General features: G+C 44.7%; 1 protein-coding gene across 1 annotated transcript in view; it reads right to left on the bottom strand.

The window, feature by feature from the left end:
• BCL7A (BAF chromatin remodeling complex subunit BCL7A) overlaps positions 1-17,796 on the bottom strand; it is a 41,789-nt gene that overhangs the window by 7,110 nt on the left and 16,883 nt on the right. Inside the window, exons 2-4 of the mRNA XM_060249439.1 lie at positions 11,411-11,492; positions 6,834-6,930; positions 880-1,047 (exon numbers count right to left, since the gene is read on the bottom strand). Of these exons, the coding sequence (XP_060105422.1) occupies positions 880-1,047; positions 6,834-6,930; positions 11,411-11,492 (347 nt within the window). The remainder of the gene's footprint in view (positions 1-879; positions 1,048-6,833; positions 6,931-11,410; positions 11,493-17,796) is intronic.

Genomic DNA, 17,796 nt, shown 5'->3' with positions numbered 1-17,796 from the left:
CTCTGAATCTCAGAGTGGTCACAATCTCCCTTACCTCCCCCACAACAGACACCCTGTGAAGTGGGGCTGAGAGAGCTCTGACAGAAGCTGCCCTTTCAAGGACAGCTCTGTGAGAGTTAAAGCTGACCCAAGGTAATTCCAGCAGGTGCAAGTGGAGAAGTGGGGAATCAAACCCGGCTCTCCCAGATAAGAGTCCATGCATTAACTACTACACCAAACTGGCCCCTCCTCAATCATAAAGTCCACATTCCCCATACACTGTCTTTTACTCATGAGCGTAAAACCAAGAAAACTAAAATGTTATTTTGCATTCCTTCAGACTGTACTTGAAAATGCACACTAAAAGTGAACATGTTTCAGAGGTGCTTTGGATAGCAACTTAGAGCTGGGATGAATCAGGTTTGAACTCAATGTACCCTTAATGCCAGGCACAGTCAAGCAGCTTTAGGATAGCAAACTCTGGCTATCTTTTGCTCCGCATGATTACAAAGGAGCTAATTAAGAAGCCTGGCTAAACCAAAGGAGCCGAAACCCAGCACCTCAGGGCTCAACCACTCAAGATTAAGCAGAGGTGCCTGGATATGAAAAGGGAATGGGGGGAATTTGCATGCTTCTCAGGCCAAGGAACTGTGCTTTGTACTGTGACCTAACAAGCTCTTTGCCAACAGCTATTCAAAGGCACAGTAAAAGCAAAAGTTAAGTAAAAATAAAAGGGGAATAGGAAGTCTGGCATCCAAAGCAGAAGAAAAGGGAACTTCCACGATTTTGTTTGATCTTCTGCATGTGAAAGAAAGGGGCCTGACCATCAATCAACCTCTTCCAATCACTGTGAAGGCCTGCCAGCACTGAAAAGACAAAGCACAAGCACAGATCATTTACCTTCTGAACCAGGCTCTTCTTTCGCTTCCGCCTGAGCGTCATCTGACTTTGTTTCAGGACCATCTGCTTGTCCTGTCGAGTTCTGCTCCGGCGTGGGACTTGAAGTGCTGCTGTTCTCTTGCTTTATTGGAGAAGCATCAGCTATTGAACTCTGGTTGCTGTTGTCATCTACAAGCAGAAGGGTGGCTTAATGGTGCATTCGCAAACTTTTCTGGTAGGGATTGTGGGTATCACTATATAGAATTCTCTTGCATTTGCAGCACATTCAAACTTTGTTCTCAAATCAAGAGGAATTCTCTGTGTTAAGGATTTGGCGAGCCGGGCCAAAACAGCATTAACATTTATTTCACCCTTGCCTTTCTTCCCACAGGGGGCTCGAGTGGCTTTTCCTCTTCATTTTGTTCTCACAACCACCCTGTGAAGTAGGCTAGGCTGAGAATACATGACTGGCCCAAAGCAATCTTCCATGGCACAAGTGGGGACTTAATCCGGGGTCTCTCAGATCCTAGTCCAACACTAACCATTAGACCACACCGGCTCTCCTAGTATGAATTTGTTTTGCTCCAAACACAAAAGCGCTGAACTAGATACAATGCTGGCTTCCACAGTTGCTACTGAAGCGTCTACCCCATTCACAAGGAGCGCGTTTAATTTCATCAAAAGGGGTAGAGGGAAGTCTCCTTTCCCCACTGCCCCTCTCCCCAACTCCATCAGCAAGGCAAATGGCATCAGGGTAAAGGTGCAATGGATCCGCTCTTAATGCCAAAAGGGCCACATGGGTGAGTAAATGTCTTCAGAGCTTTTAGATGCCACCTCTCCAGAAACCTGCTCAAGGTGGCTCAAAACCAACAGTACAAACCAACAAGCTGTTAAAAACAAGCCAATTATAAACAATTTATTTATTATTTATTTACATTATATTTATATCCTGCCCATTCTGTACAGACTCAAGGCGGCTAACAGCATAAAATAGACAGTAAACAAAAGCAATATTAAAACAATAAAACAATCAGATAAACGGCAATGGTGCTACTTCAGGCGGATCATGTAATATTTTCTTTCTCACGCGCACAGATCCTAGGCAGTTGGTAATCAAAGCGCTATGGATCCAGATGTGTTGGCAGCCACTAGATGTTATATGCCACCCGAAACAGTTCAGTCTTGCAGGCCCTGCGCTATATATAACAATGTAACACAAACACCGAGCAGCCTAAAATGATATTCATAAAACAGCAAAGAAAATATGGAGTCCATCAACTAAAAACTGGGTAACAGGAAATGTTTTGGCCTGGCACCTAAAGTGAAGTGCCACCACTGAAAAAGCTCTGTCTCTGGTCACCCCACCTGCCTTACCTCTGTAAGCAGGGACACAGAGCAGAGCTTGGGAAGAGAATCTTAACTGGCAGGATGGACAGGACGGGAAGAGGTAGTCCTCCTTCAAGTACTCTTGTCCCAGGCTGATTAAGGCCCTGAAGCCAAAAACCAGCCCTTGGAATTACACCCAGAAACAGAAGGGAAGCCAGTGCAGATCTTTCAGCACAGAGGAGATAGGCTACTCAAACCTAGCCCCTGACAAAAGCCTGGTCACCACATTTTAGACCTACAGAAGTTTCTGGACAGTTCTGAAAGATAGTGCCAGCCACTGGACTCAAACTTAGTTCTCACATCTGTTTGTTAACTCTTGTATTTGTATGCTAATTTGCTGCCATTCACAGGTCTTACCAACTGCTTATCTACTCTACTTATCCCCGTTACTTATGCATCTTGACTCTAACTAGCCCTTCCTGGCAACTAGCCCCTTGAGGAAATCTGTTTCGACATATCTGAAGAAGTGTGCATGCACGCAAAAGTTTATATCCAGAATTAAGCTTTGTGTTGGGCTTAAAAGGTGCCACTGGACTCAAACTTTATTCTATCCCCATTACAGTAATCTAACTTGGATGTGATTGGAGCATGGACTAATAAGGCTAGATTGAATACTCTGACAAACAGTCATTACTGGTTGTTATCAGCTAAAACTGATATATGAAGAACAACTGCAGCTGCCAAAGCTGTCCAGTTGGGCTACTTACTGGCTGTTTAATGTTCACATGGACTTAATTCAGAAACCTGGATTTCTGTTTGCAGAAATCTCCCTGTTAAATATACTTGCACACACTTGGCCTATGTAACAACCAATTTCATCCAAGAATAAGGAACCAACTTGGGTGCAGAGTTCTAGGAACTCTTAGCTTAGTTTCTGTACATGAACATGTTCTGTACATGTTGAGATGCTCTCTGCATTACAGGACTTCTCCACTTTTTAGCGCAAACTGTGGGGTGAAATGGAGGGTTTCTAATCTTCCTCAGTGACTAAGTCAGCTATGCTATCGGGCTTTAGTTAACCTACTAATTAAAGGAAACAGTCACATCTCGTCCTGGAGACCAGTATCTAGCTGGTAGTAATTACAGACCTCATTACATTCTGATTTTAGCTTTGTAATGATGCTTGGCAGAACAGTAAACATGAAAACTGGAATGCACAGGAGACACGGCTACAAATACTGTGGCTGAAGCCACCTGTTTGCTACTCCTGTGGGACGAACATGAGGTCTGCCTAGTTACAAGTGACAGCGAACACAGTTAAACAGGCAGCAAGGAAAGACACCGAAAGCAGGAAAATGATATTTCAAGCAGAACACTTGGCTAACCATCCATTCAATGTCCCCTCTAAGCTGTGGTCTTGTGAGCAAAAATTCTACTTCGTGAGCTACTGGCATTAAAGTTGCGAGCTGCTGCAGAAATCAGTTTGTTCTGAAGCCATTTTTAAGAACATAAGAGAAGCCATGTTGGATCAGGCCAGTGGCCCATCCAGTCCAACACTCTGTGTCACATAGTGGCCAAAAAAAAATCCCACAGGCGCCATCAGGAGGTCCTGAGCTAAGACAAAAATGTGTGAGCTGGAGACTAAAAACTGTGAGCTAGCTCACACTAACTCAGCTTAGAGGGAACACTGCATCCATTGCATGTGCCAGAATTAATACCAGGCTCAGCACAGTGTGGGCTGGCATTACGCCAGTGCACCAAGAAGCTATAGAGCAGATTAAGAGCCAATGCAGAAGGCTGAATTGGCTGTAGTGAGAAGTCTCAGCTATCAATTCTCCCCCTAGTTCTGTTGACAGATTTTTGGATGCAGGTCTCTGGATCCTTGCTTTGGAGCCCCAACTACACGAAAGTTTTCATATCCATGGGACTGGACACGACCTTCAAATATGAAGAACAAATGCTTTGTATAAAAAAATGCAACATCTGAACACAAAACCACATCGCCAGACCTTTGCAAGCAGACGGATGTTCATTCAAGCAGAAGAAGGGGGAGATCTGTCCGGATGACAAAGCAGCCTCGACCCACTGCCCAAAAAATTGCTCCTGGAGTTGCAAAGCTTGCAAGCTCTTGCCTATAGAGCTGTTCCGCTAATAAAAGCTATCGCCTTATCTACTTCGCCTCTCACTGAGACATCCGGAATTGGAAAATTACAGATTGCACCGATGGTAGCCATGGTAACATTTAATGACTCACTCCGAGTGTTAATCTGTCAAGTACAGGCTTCTGGAGAGAAAAAACTTAATTTCCCCCATTCACTTTCATCAGGCCGGAGACTTTACACAGATATACAACAGGGGAGGGGAGGGGAGAGAAGCACATGTCCTGGAATCTACTCTGACAACAAATGAGGAGCTGCACTATTCGCCACTACGTTAATGAAATCATGGTGAACTAGCGCATCAAGAGGTTTCCATTTCTGACAGCATCATTACAATGTGCTGCCAGTGTACAGTGTTCCAGTAGTTTTTAGAAAGGCTCCCAAAACAACTACAGTCTAGCAACTGGACAAAGCAGTAGACAAGTTGCACCTTTAAGACCAACTACGTTTTAATCAGAATGTAAGCTTCCGTATGCTCTTAAGCAGACTTCATCAGACAAAACTGGAATGGCAAGCAGCAATTCTTAATATAAGAGGGCAGTGAGCTGGTATGTAGAATAATGGGAATGTTTTTAGCAGATTAAAAGAATCACAAATTGCGGTCTGTGTTTGTTAGAACAAAGCAGGGCCAAAATAACACTGGAGGGTGATAAAAAGCAGACTGATGACGTAGGTGTGAATTGCCACAAATCTGGGTAACATTCTGGCTTTGTTAGTTTAAATAGAGGGCATAGTTTTCTCAAGAGGTTATATAATCCATTATAGTATATACATTAAAATACAGTGGAGGATGGGTTAGTATATGTAATAAGATAAAAAGCCAATATCTAGCAACTGAAGAAGCTGCCAAGGAAGCTTCCCTTTCTTTGGTGGTCCTAAATGTGAAGCTGCCCAAATTCTGTCCTAGAGAAGTTTTAAGCTGCAGATATCCAGCTGCCTAAGAAGAAGAAGAAGAAGAATTGCAGATTTATACCCCGCCCTTCTCTCTGAATCAGAGACTCAGAGCGGCTTACAATCTCCTATATCTTCTCCCCCCACAACAGACACCCTGTGAGGTGGGTGGGGCTGAGAGGGCTTTCACAGAAGCTGCCCTTTCAAGGACAACTCCTGAGATTGCTATGGCTGACCCAAGGCCATTCCAGCAGCTGCAGGTGGAGGAGTGGGGAATCAAACCCGGTTCTCCCAGATAAGAGAGCTCTGGCTGACCCAAGGCCATTCCAGCAGGTGCAAGTGGAGGAGGGGGGAATCAAACCCCGTTCTCCCAGATAAGAGAGCTCTGGCTGACCCAAGGCCATTCCAGCAGGTGCAAGTGGAGGAGTGGGGAATCAAACTCCGTTCTCCCAGATATGAGAGCTATGGCTGACCCAAGGCCATTCCAGCAGGTGCAGGTGGAGGAGTGGGGAATCAAACCCAGTTCTCCCAGACAAGAGTCCACACACTTAACCACTACACCAAACTAAGAGGCACGTGAGCTCAGGAAGCAGGCACCCTAAATAAATCCCTACTTTTAAACGCTTTGCAGGACTTGATCTTTGCTTCTGTACAACTTTCTGTAATAATGCCAAGATCCACACCGTAGCCACTCTGACCATACAAAACCTCCACCGCCACCATGCTTCCTCATTTTCAGCATCAAACAATATTCACAATTACCATTTCCACTCATATTCCCAGCAACACAAAGCTGCAGCCCACAAAGTGCTCTCCCTCAGACAGCCCCACTGAAGTCTTCTACTTTAAGAGTGGAGGTTGCTATTCAACAGTCACAAGAAGCTTCCTTATACTGAGTCTGACCATCGCTTTACCGCTCTTAGCACTGTCTGCTCCAGCTGGCAGCTGCTGTTCAGGGCTTCAGGGAAAGGTCTTTCACAACACCTACTACATGAACCTTCTAACTGGAGATGCTGGGAATTAAACATGAGAACCTCTGCATGTGAAGTAGGGGCTCTCCCACTAAGCCATGGCCCCTCCCTTAGACCTTTTGGATTAAGGTGTTACACTCTTATTATATAGTAAATTAAGCCAGCTTGAAGTAAGCAAGAACGTTTATTGACCAAGAGCAGAACTGAACACAAACAGGCAACACCACTCCTTATATCCATTTGGGCTGAGTTAAACACGCCCCCTTATGTGGGCAGCAATCCACCCTATTGGTCTCTCCAGGATCCTTCATTTGCATTACCTGAGAGAAATGCCTTGCATTCCGATTGGCTGGTTCTAAAAGAGCAGCCAATCAGGATCCTGGAGGGCAATGAAGTATGCTTCAGCTAACAGACATAACAAACCAGGAGTCAAAACAACCAATACACAATACCTCTGCTCAGTGAAGGCTTCTGTTTTCTCTGTGCTAATTTTTGTTCCTTACTTCATATAGCTGAGGGACGCAACCAGGAATGCAAGTTATATGTCAATTTGGAAATCAAATTCAGGTATCTGTAGACTCTTTTCTCTACCACCTCCCGCCACTGTTAGTATTCCCATCCCACTCACCGTGCATATCCATCATTCCAGGAGAGGAGCTGTTCTCTGGAGTAGTGACCTCAGAACCACACTTTTCATCTTTGCCCTTTTTCTTATTCTTAGTTTTCTGGAACAGGAAGCAAGATTAAGATCATGAGCTCATTTAGCCTTGACTAATGGTCAGGATTCGGTGCTTGTGCCCTTCAACACAGGCTCAATTCTCAGAAAACCTTTTTAATTTTTTTTTAGTGAAGACTGACATCAATAGATGGGCACCTTCTTATCAACATGATATCATCTTGAATAGCTCTCCTGTAATAAGACTACAACAGCATGGTCAAAAACACCTGAATGACCCCGTCATCTATTGCTGTAACCAAAAAGAACAGATTAAAATCAATGTGACCAATTATACCAGTTGAGTAGGCCAGCAATTTTATGAGCTGCACAGATTCCTGAAAGAAGGCTGTGACACCTAAAAAAGAATTCTTTGCTATACCCTGCTGTTGTCATGCTCAATACAGATTTTCCAACTGGCAGAAACAAGACTGGACTTTTAAGTCAAGGTAATTCATACTGTGATTTAAAAGCACTACCAGAGGAAGGGGTGGGGCCTCTAAATTAAGCTTTGTATTTGCACTTCAGATACTCCCTAAACTGAAGCATCAATTATTCAACTGCTTGAGCCATCAATAGAACAATATTTTCAGTATTATTTATTTATCTGATTTATTCATTGATTCCCTGCCTTTCTCTCTCCTCAGTGGGGACCCAAAGTGGCTTACATCATTCTCTTCTCCATTTTATGGGGAGGGGCCAATGGCTCAGTGGTAGAGCATCTGCTTGATAAGCAGAAGGTCCCAGGTTCAAACCCCGGCATCTCCAACTGAAAAGGGTCCAGGCAAATAGGCTTGACAAACCTCAGCTTGAGACTCTGGAGAGCCGCTGCCAGTCTAAGTAGACAAGACTGACTTTGATGGACCGAGGGTCTGATTCAGCAGAAGGCAGCTTCATATGTTCATTATATATGTTCCTTATCCTCACAACGAACCTTGTGAGGTAGGTGAGGCTATGAGAATGAGTGGCCTAAGGTCACCCAGTGGGCTTCTGTGGCACAAGAGGGTTTGGACCTGGGTTTTCCAGATACTAGCCTGACACTCTTAACCACAACACTACATGGGCTCCAAAGGGAAATATATATATATTATAAGAAATTGTACAGGACACATAGATTATTGAATAACTCTTTGCTCGTGATTTGTGTCACATCATACATTTGACAGTAAGTAGTTAATTATTCACAAGTCAAATACGACTGCATTTTTATTTCAAAGCTACCTGAGATGTGTCCCACACTCAGTTGCCTTTCCCTAAGCCACTCAGCACCTGTGGGGACCGGTTCAGTCAAGGACTGCAACAAGAGGAGGGGGTTCCTGAACTCACCACAGTTTTCTTTAGGCAAAATGACCAGGGGGGGGGGTGGTATTTACCCCACTCTGGAGCCGCACATGAAGTACTGCATGCACAGGCGGCTGTAAAAAGGCGCAAATAACTCCACCCAGAGTGTTTTGGCTCAGGAAACCAGCACGAGAGGGAAGCAGAATCCCCTCCTCCCCCACCCCCTGAGCTGAATTGGGCCCCTGCAAGCTTTTAAAGAGATGTCCCCTGCAGATGTTGTGAGGATCTGCAGAAAGAAGACGACGACTGCAGATTTATACCCTGCCCTTCTCTCTGAATCAGAGTCTCAGAGCGGTTTACAATCTCCTTTATCTCCTTCCCCTACAAACAGACACCCTGTGAGGTGGGTGAGGCTGAGAGAACTCTCCCAGCTAAGAGTCCACACACTTAACCACTACGCCAAACTGGCTCTCAAGCACATTGTCACCTTGTGCACTCGCAAAAACACTGAGCAAGACTACTTTCTTGTGAACTAAATGCCTCAAGCCCATGAAAAGGAAAGGATGGTGGTTACTTGGCAGAAAAAGTGTTTTCTCACAAGATGGAATATTAAGTTCAGAGCTGACAGATTTATTGATTTATTTATTACTTTAGATTTCTATCCCGCCCTGTCCGCAAGCGGACTCAGATAAACATACACTTGCTCTGCAGCTCATACTGATATTCATAGTTGGAATTAAGCAAATTAGAGAGCTCACATACTCAGAGGGGCTATTACTATTTACATTGTTATCCCCCTCTGCCTCTGGGGAGCTTAAGGCAGGATACACAGCCTCCTCCCCCTACCCTCAGTAGTTTCACAACCACACATGATGTAAACACAGCTGAAAAACTAGGAGTTGGACCAAAGCGACCCAAGGAGCTGAGCAGGATTTTATAACAGGGACACCCTCAGTCCAAATGCTGCTCTCCATCAGCCACATCACACTAGCGTAAGACATGAACAGTTCAGCCAGGTGTCCCAGTAAGAATCAGGACAGCATCTCCAAGTGTCAAACACTGAATCCCAACATCCATGGCAACATATTAGCTCCTGATCACAAGCCTATAGTATACTACATGATGTACACCGGGGGTGTCAAACTCATTTTGTTATGAGGGCTGAATCTGGCATAAATGAGGCCATGTTGGGCCGGGCCGGGTGTGTTCCTATTTAAGGTTAGATAGTAGAGATATAAACTTTATAAAGAACACAGACAATGAGATTTTTTAAACAACACTTAAAACATTCTTAAAACATTAGCATTTGTTGGCTGGTCTTAAGGTGCTTTTTATTTCTCCTATGGGATCCAGGATCTGGGCAAAGGAAACTCTGGCTCTTTCCCTCCCTCCCCAGGAGACCAAGAGGGGGAGGAGCCACAGCCAATAGAAGGAAGAAAGGCTTGGCTCAGTAGCTCTGCTGTGCAATTGAGAGAGCCTGGCAAAGCAAGTTCTGCCTCCCCCCTTCCTCCCCAAGGGGGGAGCCTCAGCCAATGAAGAAAACAGAAGCTTTGCTCTGTAGCTCCTGTGCAATTCAGCAAGCCTTGCAAAGCAATCTGTTATGAAGAAGGAAGCGAGAGAGAGGGAGAAGGAAGCAGATAGCAGCCAGTTGCCTGGGGGCCTGATTCAGCCCCTGGGTCGCATGTTTGACACCCCTAATAGACAGTATTTTTAATGCTTGACCTCAGAAGATGAGCATTTACCTGACAGTTTCTTCTTTACATGGAAAAGCAGACTATGTATTGGGTATTAGGTCACACATTCTACATTAAGAGATCATAAAATTATAGCTTTCACTTTAACACATTACACTTAGCAGGCTATTTCTGAAGGAGGAAGGAAGCACTTTGCTTTAAAATAAATCATTTATTTGTGCATCAGATCAATACAGAACAGCAACTCTTGCTAAATGTCACATGGAGCAGCTGGCCCACGACACCCAGAAGCGCTACGATCGCGGCAGAAGATAAAGCAGCAAAGGGAAGGGCGAGAGAAGCATCCATTGCGTGAAAAAACCATGCAAAAACAAGATGCGGCATTTTCAATTAGAAGGCAACGTAATTGGTCTCCAAGGAGAAAGTGCCAGCTGCACCACTCTCAGCATGCCCAGCGACTGCTAAGAGAATGAAGAGAGGCAGATGCATGGCGGGGTGGGGGGTGGGGAGGGAAGAAAGGGGACCTGGCTTGGAAATTAGAGAGCTGGGGTCAGGCCACACTCTGGAAATCAGGAGCAGATGGGCATATGACAGCTTCATGATGCAGCCGGCATTGACAAGTATTAGGGATTTTCCCAGACAACAGCCTGCGTGTCTGCCGATTAAAAGCAGGTGAAAAACATTATGACCACACAAACGCAGGTGTATAATAAATATGCTTTCCCATCTGACATCAACCAGGGCCTGGGACATCCCCACTGTGGCTCTGGCTTTGCGGAATGGGCTCTCTGAAGAGGTGAGGGGGGTGTCCTCTCCTTGGAAATCTTCAGGAGATGCTATGAGGTCTATCGTTTTGCCAGGGCTTTTGAGGGGGCTTTGAATAGCAGGCATCTTTTTAAGATGGAGAGGGATTCGGGGCTTCCCATTTTATCCTTGGTTTTAGCTGAGGATGTTTTTAACTATTATATAAGCCACCTTGAACCATATGGAAAAATGGGATATATTTTAATTAATAAGCTGTAAAGACAGGTGGTAATAAAGACAACTATAAAACACAATGTTCATTGTCACAATCTCCAGCTAGTTTCAGCATGGGCCAAAAACAGCACCAACGGTTGTCTGAAAATCAACAGAATCTTTAAGAAAGGCCCAACCCCCACCTTAAAAATCAATTTTCCTTTAGTTAATTGCCAGAGTGCATATTAGGTATTGGCTCTGGAAAAGGAGGCATCTACTTTTTAATAAATTTAACAAGAAAGCTATAATCACAGCCTCATTTTCATCACGAGCATCCAAACTGACTGCCAATGCTAAGTAATATTGTGTGATCCCCCCCCCCCCCTTATTGAAAGATCTGAAAAGACTGCCAAGCTGTGTTATACCCAGAACTCCTTCAGCCTCGGATGTATTTCCTAGCTTCCATCTACAACCACAACACAAAAACAACTGACATTTTTTTCTGAAGATTGTCATGTAATTCCCCTAGAGATCCAAGAAATACCCTGAAATACTTACATCATCTACTTTTGGCTCCGTTACTGGTACCCATTTGTAAATCCTCAGGGAGGTGTCACCGACTGTTACCCATTTCTTCTCCCTACGAAGCAGAAATATTCATTCAACACACATTGGAAAGTGAAATGACCTAGTAATGCATGTCACAGAAGGAATTTAACAAGCTATTTTAACTGGCAGGATATTGTCAACCAAACACAGAATTATGTTGAGACCACACACTCAATACCAAGACACTATCTGTGTTTATAATAAAGTGCCATTATCTCAGCAGCCAGCAGGCATCTTCGCTGCTCTAAGGTCGCTTCTTACAGCAGCAGCAGTTCCTGGATGGAGGGAACTCTATTTTCCACACTATGCACAAGCACATATAAATATCTGTTTAACAACATTTGATACTTCACACAGTACATTATTTCTCTTTTGGCGAAGGATCTTGACAATTCCACTTGGGGCTCCCACCAAGAGGTTTTACAATTATCTGCACAGAGTACAATCTGCGCAGCCCAGATTTCCAGAGACGGAAATACTACAGGACACCTTGTGTGCCCCCTTCCAACACTCTACCCGAAACCCCAGGTAGCTGAGCTACTCTTAAATTAAAATAAATAGCTGAGAAGGCACAGTACATAGAGTTCATATCTGCAAAGAGATGCTTCACACTAGGGAAGAAAATATGGGGAATGCCTGACAAATAAATGCCTGACAAAATAAGATTAAGAACTGTAACAATGTCAGTTCATGAACTGGAGGGGGGGGGGAATCCTGCAAATGGAGTAATGCACACCCCCCCCCAAAAAAAACACCAAAATCTAAACTTCAACAGTCATCTGGAAGATCTTTGTTTAAGAATATTATGCAATGAAACTGCTAAGGCCTTCACAGTCCCAACTTGCAAGACAGCACAGGAGGGACAGCTCAGCTGACCATCCCAATATCACTGTTAACTGTTTATATTTATTCTTTGCTTCAGTACTGTTTTTTAGATTACTGGTTGGTTCTACAATCCAAATCCTATTTCACTGTTTATCAAATGTCCCATCCTGTATTGACTAACTCTGTGTAATCCACCTCAAATCCAAGTGAGAAAGGCAGGCTATAAATAACTATCAGGGCTTTTTTGGTAGCAGGAACTCCTTTGCATATTAGGCCACACACTCCCGATGCAGCCAATCCTCCTGAAGCTTACAGTAGGCCCTGTACCAAGAGCCCTGTAAGATCTTGAAGGACTGGCTACATCAGGGATATGTGGCCTAATAAGCAAAGGGGGGTTCCTGCTACCAAAAAAAAAGCCCTGAATAACATAAATAAAATATTTCAGCTGAAGCCTGGTGGATGCATCCGACTCCTCACTCTCTGCCTTTGGACAGCAACAAGACCCATAAGCCCAGGAAGTGGTGGGAGAGAAAGGAGTATGCCGTCTCCCGAGTCAGCACCCAAAGGGCAGCAGCCAGGGGACAGAGAGGGGGGTAAAAGGAGATCTGAACCACCACAACGGCCTAATGAGTGGTATACTGCACTGCTGCATGTTGAGAAAGACTGAGATACTGCCGAATATTATTTTACATGTTGTCTTGGGGATCCTAAACGAACGCTAACCATCAATTTTAAAAATGCCATCCAAGGAGCCATGACTTGGCCCAGTTTAATAGCAGTTCAGTGCAGCTGACAATGCTCCAGTCACAGCTAATACGTTTCCTTATGATACCCATCACACAAGATTGGGACTGGGTTATACACATGCACGAGAACAGAATGCACGAGAACACATGCACGAGAACAGAAACCGACTGAGGATGGGGGAGCCAAGATTCTGTAGGCCCAAAGGCTTCCCTTTAAGGAACAGGAAGTATCAGCTTCAGGATGGCATTTGATGGAAGAGGTGAAATTCACTTTTTTAAGCGCATTTCAAAAAAAAAAAAGGTTTTGTCATCACAGAACCCTTGGGAGAATCCTAGCAGTGAAACCTCCTAAGCAGTCCTGCTCCTCTTCTTCCTGGAAACATTTACATTTTGCTCCTCATTGAATAGACACTCTACTCCGAGTTGGAAGGAGGAAACCAAACTACTTAGGCTGTTCTGTTGCAGGTATACCGAGCAACAAAAACATTACTGAACAACAAAAACATTGCAACAGACTCTCATTTATTGTACTTCACACCCAGGATAACTAATGGGTTTAGTACATGGACATCAATCTGCTATTCCAACTTAATTACCCCTCGTTGTTGTTTCAGCCCAGTTAACACTAACTAACAAACACCAGACCCCAACTTGTGATTCTTTTAATCTGCTAAGGAAACACTTCCATGACCGCATCTAACTCACTGCCCACTTTCTCTATATTTAGGGCTGCTTGCCATTCCATCCTACTGTCTGATGAAGTGTGCTTAGAGCACACAAAAACTTACATTCTGAATAAAGCTTTGTTGGTCTTAAAGGTGCAACTGACTCTTGCTTTGTTCTACTACTTCAGACCAACACAGATCTATCAGTTGCAGATATGACAGCTTCTGCTAAATGAGTGTTGTGATATTCAAACTTAACCTCTGCTGAATGGCTTCTGTTCTGAAGGTATTATGCTGTATGTGGTTTAGCCCCATCCACATAGTAGCCTACACAGCTGCAAACCAGGAACCTGTTCAACAAGAATTCAACTTATACTTAAACTCTATACATGACTGTGTAGAGATTGGACAATGAAATGGCACGGGGAATGGATTCAACACTATCTTGTACACAAAACTCTGTGAAGTACGTTTACTACAATTAAATCAAGAGCTAAACCAGCTTTAGAAAACTGGCTGTCTTTCCACATCAAAATTCTAGAAACCTTGGAAAGTTGAACATTCAAGATGCCTGCTAGCATCTCAAAGAAGTCACAGAGATAACAACTTTAACCTGACTGACTGCAGAACACAAGGGGAAATGTAAAGAGCAGTCCAGGAACACAACGAAGTCTAACAAATGTTATTGCAGAATAAGCTTTTGTAAGTTAGAGCACCTGGTTAATTTTGCTGCAACAGGCTAACACAAGGGTGGCCAAACTGAGGCTCGGGAGCCACATGTGGTTCTTTCACACATATCATGTGGCTCTTGAAGCCCCCACCACCCCATTGGCCAGCTTGGAAAAGGCATTTGTCTCTTTAAATCACTTATCCAAGCCAAGCCAGCCAGTGGCTTGGGAAATGCATTTAAAGTTGCTTTATTTCTACCTCTACCTCTTCCATCTATTATCATTCCTTTTTTCCTTGCGGCTCTGAAACACCTGACATTCATGCATTGTGGCTCTCAAACGTTTGACGTTTATTCTATGTGGCTCTTATGTTAAGCAATTTTGGTCACCCTTGGGTTAACATGACAAGAAAAAACCTGTATTAGTATGTACTGTTGTTCAGAAATGCTAAAGTGAATGTTCTCCCAGATAATTATCAAATCAAGCTTAAATTACTTCAACAGTTTGACCTACTTGAACAGTTGCCTCCATGCTTGAGAGACAGATGGAGCATAACAATGGGGTGTCAGTTAATTACTCTCAGCATTCCACAGTTAAGGATACATCTGCCCATCAATCTCTAACGCAGGGGTGGCCAAACTTGCTTAATGTAAGAGCCTCATAGAATAAATGTCAGATGTCTGAGAGTCGCAAGACACGAATGTCAGATGTCTGAGAGCTGTGAGACAAGGGAGGGAGGAAGACAAATAGATGGGGGTGGGAGGAGGGAGAGAGAAGCAGAAAGAAAGCAACTTTAACACTAAATGCATTCCCCAAGCTGCCAACTGGCTTAGCTTGAAGAAGTGATTTAAAGAGACAAATGCTTTCTCCAAGCCAGCCAATGGGGCAGTGGGGGCTTCAAGAGCCACACAATATGTGTGGAAAAGCCAAATGTGGCTCTAACGTTTGATGTATTTATTTCCTTCACTATGTTTCCCCCTGGAATGAAACCCAAACAAACAGAACTATATGAACTAAGCTTGTTATTCTTGTTTGGTCCTTGAATCTGCTAAACATCTTCCTTATGTTGTATGCTAATTTACTGCTCACCCTCTTACCTATATGTATGGACTGATAACTTCCATTTGAATGTGTCTGAGGAAGTGTGCATGCACACAAAAGCTTATACCTCAAATAAAACTGTTAGTCTTAAAGGTGCCACTGGACTCAACATTTGGTCTGTTTCACCTACATCATTTTAGACAAAGAGTTAGAAGTTGGTGGAGGTGCGAAGTGACTTGTAGTAACCCCTCGTGGGGTTTTCAAGGCAAGAGACTTTCAGAGGTGGTTTGCCACTGCCTGTCTCAGTGTTGTTCGGAGGGACGGTGGCTCAGTGGCAAAGCATCTATCTGCTTAGTAAGCAGAAAGTCCCAATCTCCAGCATCTCCAACTAAAAAAGGTCCAGGCAAATAGGCATGAAAAACCTCAGCTTGAGACCCTGGAGAGCCATGAGTGGGGCTGTGGCTCAGTGGTAGAGCATCTGCTTGGTAAGCAGAAAGTCCCAATCTCCAGCATCTCCAACTAAAAAAGGTCCAGGCAAATAGGCATGAAAAACCTCAGCTTGAGACCCTGGAGAGCCATGAATGGGGCTGTGGCTCAGTGGTAGAGCATCTGCTTGGTAAGCAGAAAGTCCCAATCTCCAGCATCTCCAACTAAAAAAGGTCCAGGCAAATAGGCATGAAAAACCTCAGCTTGAGACCCTGGAGAGCCATGAATGGGACTGTGGCTCAGTGGTAGAGCATCTGCTTGGTAAGCAGAAAGTCCCAATCTCCAGCATCTCCAACTAAAAAAGGTCCAGGCAAATAGGCATGAAAAACCTCAGCTTGAGACCCTGGAGAGCCATGAATGGGGCTGTGGCTCAGTGGTAGAGCATCTGCTTGGTAAGCAGAAAGTCCCAATCTCCAGCATCTCCAACTAAAAAAGGTCCAGGCAAATAGGCATGAAAAACCTCAGCTTGAGACCCTGGAGAGCCATGAATGGGGCTGTGGCTCAGTGGTAGAGCATCTGCTTGGTAAGCAGAAAGTCCCAATCTCCAGCATCTCCAACTAAAAAAGGTCCAGGCAAATAGGCATGAAAAACCTCAGCTTGAGACCCTGGAGAGCCATGAATGGGACTGTGGCTCAGTGGTAGAGCATCTGCTTGGTAAGCAGAAAGTCCCAATCTCCAGCATCTCCAACTAAAAAAGGTCCAGGCAAATAGGCATGAAAAACCTCAGCTTGAGACCCTGGAGAGCCATGAATGGGGCTGTGGCTCAGTGGTAGAGCATCTGCTTGGTAAGCAGAAAGTCCCAATCTCCAGCATCTCCAACTAAAAAAGGTCCAGGCAAATAGGCATGAAAAACCTCAGCTTGAGACCCTGGAGAGCCATGAATGGGGCTGTGGCTCAGTGGTAGAGGATCTGCTTGGTAAGCAGAAAGTCCCAATCTCCAGCATCTCCAACTAAAAAAGGTCCAGGCAAATAGGCATGAAAAACCTCAGCTTGAGACCCTGGAGAGCCATGAATGGGGCTGTGGCTCAGTGGTAGAGCATCTGCTTGGTAAGCAGAAAGTCCCAATCTCCAGCATCTCCAACTAAAAAAGGTCCAGGCAAATAGGCATGAAAAACCTCAGCTTGAGACCCTGGAGAGCCATGAATGGGGCTGTGGCTCAGTGGTAGAGCATCTGCTTGGTAAGCAGAAAGTCCCAATCTCCAGCATCTCCAACTAAAAAAGGTCCAGGCAAATAGGCATGAAAAACCTCAGCTTGAGACCCTGGAGAGCCATGAGTGGGGCTGTGGCTCAGTGGTAGAGCATCTGCTTGGTAAGCAGAAAGTCCCAATCTCCAGCATCTCCAACTAAAAAAGGTCCAGGCAAATAGGCATGAAAAACCTCAGCTTGAGACCCTGGAGAGCCATGAATGGGGCTGTGGCTCAGTGGTAGAGCATCTGCTTGGTAAGCAGAAAGTCCCAATCTCCAGCATCTCCAACTAAAAAAGGTCCAGGCAAATAGGCATGAAAAACCTCAGCTTGAGACCCTGGAGAGCCATGAATGGGGCTGTGGCTCAGTGGTGGAGCATCTGCTTGGTAAGCAGAAAGTCCCAATCTCCAGCATCTCCAACTAAAAAAGGTCCAGGCAAATAGGCATGAAAAACCTCAGCTTGAGACCCTGGAGAGCCATGAATGGGACTGTGGCTCAGTGGTAGAGCATCTGCTTGGTAAGCAGAAAGTCCCAATCTCCAGCATCTCCAACTAAAAAAGGTCCAGGCAAATAGGCATGAAAAACCTCAGCTTGAGACCCTGGAGAGCCGCTGCCAGTCTGAGCAGACAATACTGACTCTGATGGAGCTCAGTATAAGGCAGCTTCATATGCTGTGACCCAGGAGCTCCTTGGTGGCCTCCCATCCAGATACTAAAACA

This window comes from Heteronotia binoei, chromosome 11, assembly GCF_032191835.1.
Source record: "Heteronotia binoei isolate CCM8104 ecotype False Entrance Well chromosome 11, APGP_CSIRO_Hbin_v1, whole genome shotgun sequence".
Classification (NCBI taxonomy): domain Eukaryota; kingdom Metazoa; phylum Chordata; class Lepidosauria; order Squamata; family Gekkonidae; genus Heteronotia; species Heteronotia binoei.
Note: the sequence above shows the minus strand (reverse complement) of the source record. Positions and strands in the feature narration are given on the sequence as shown.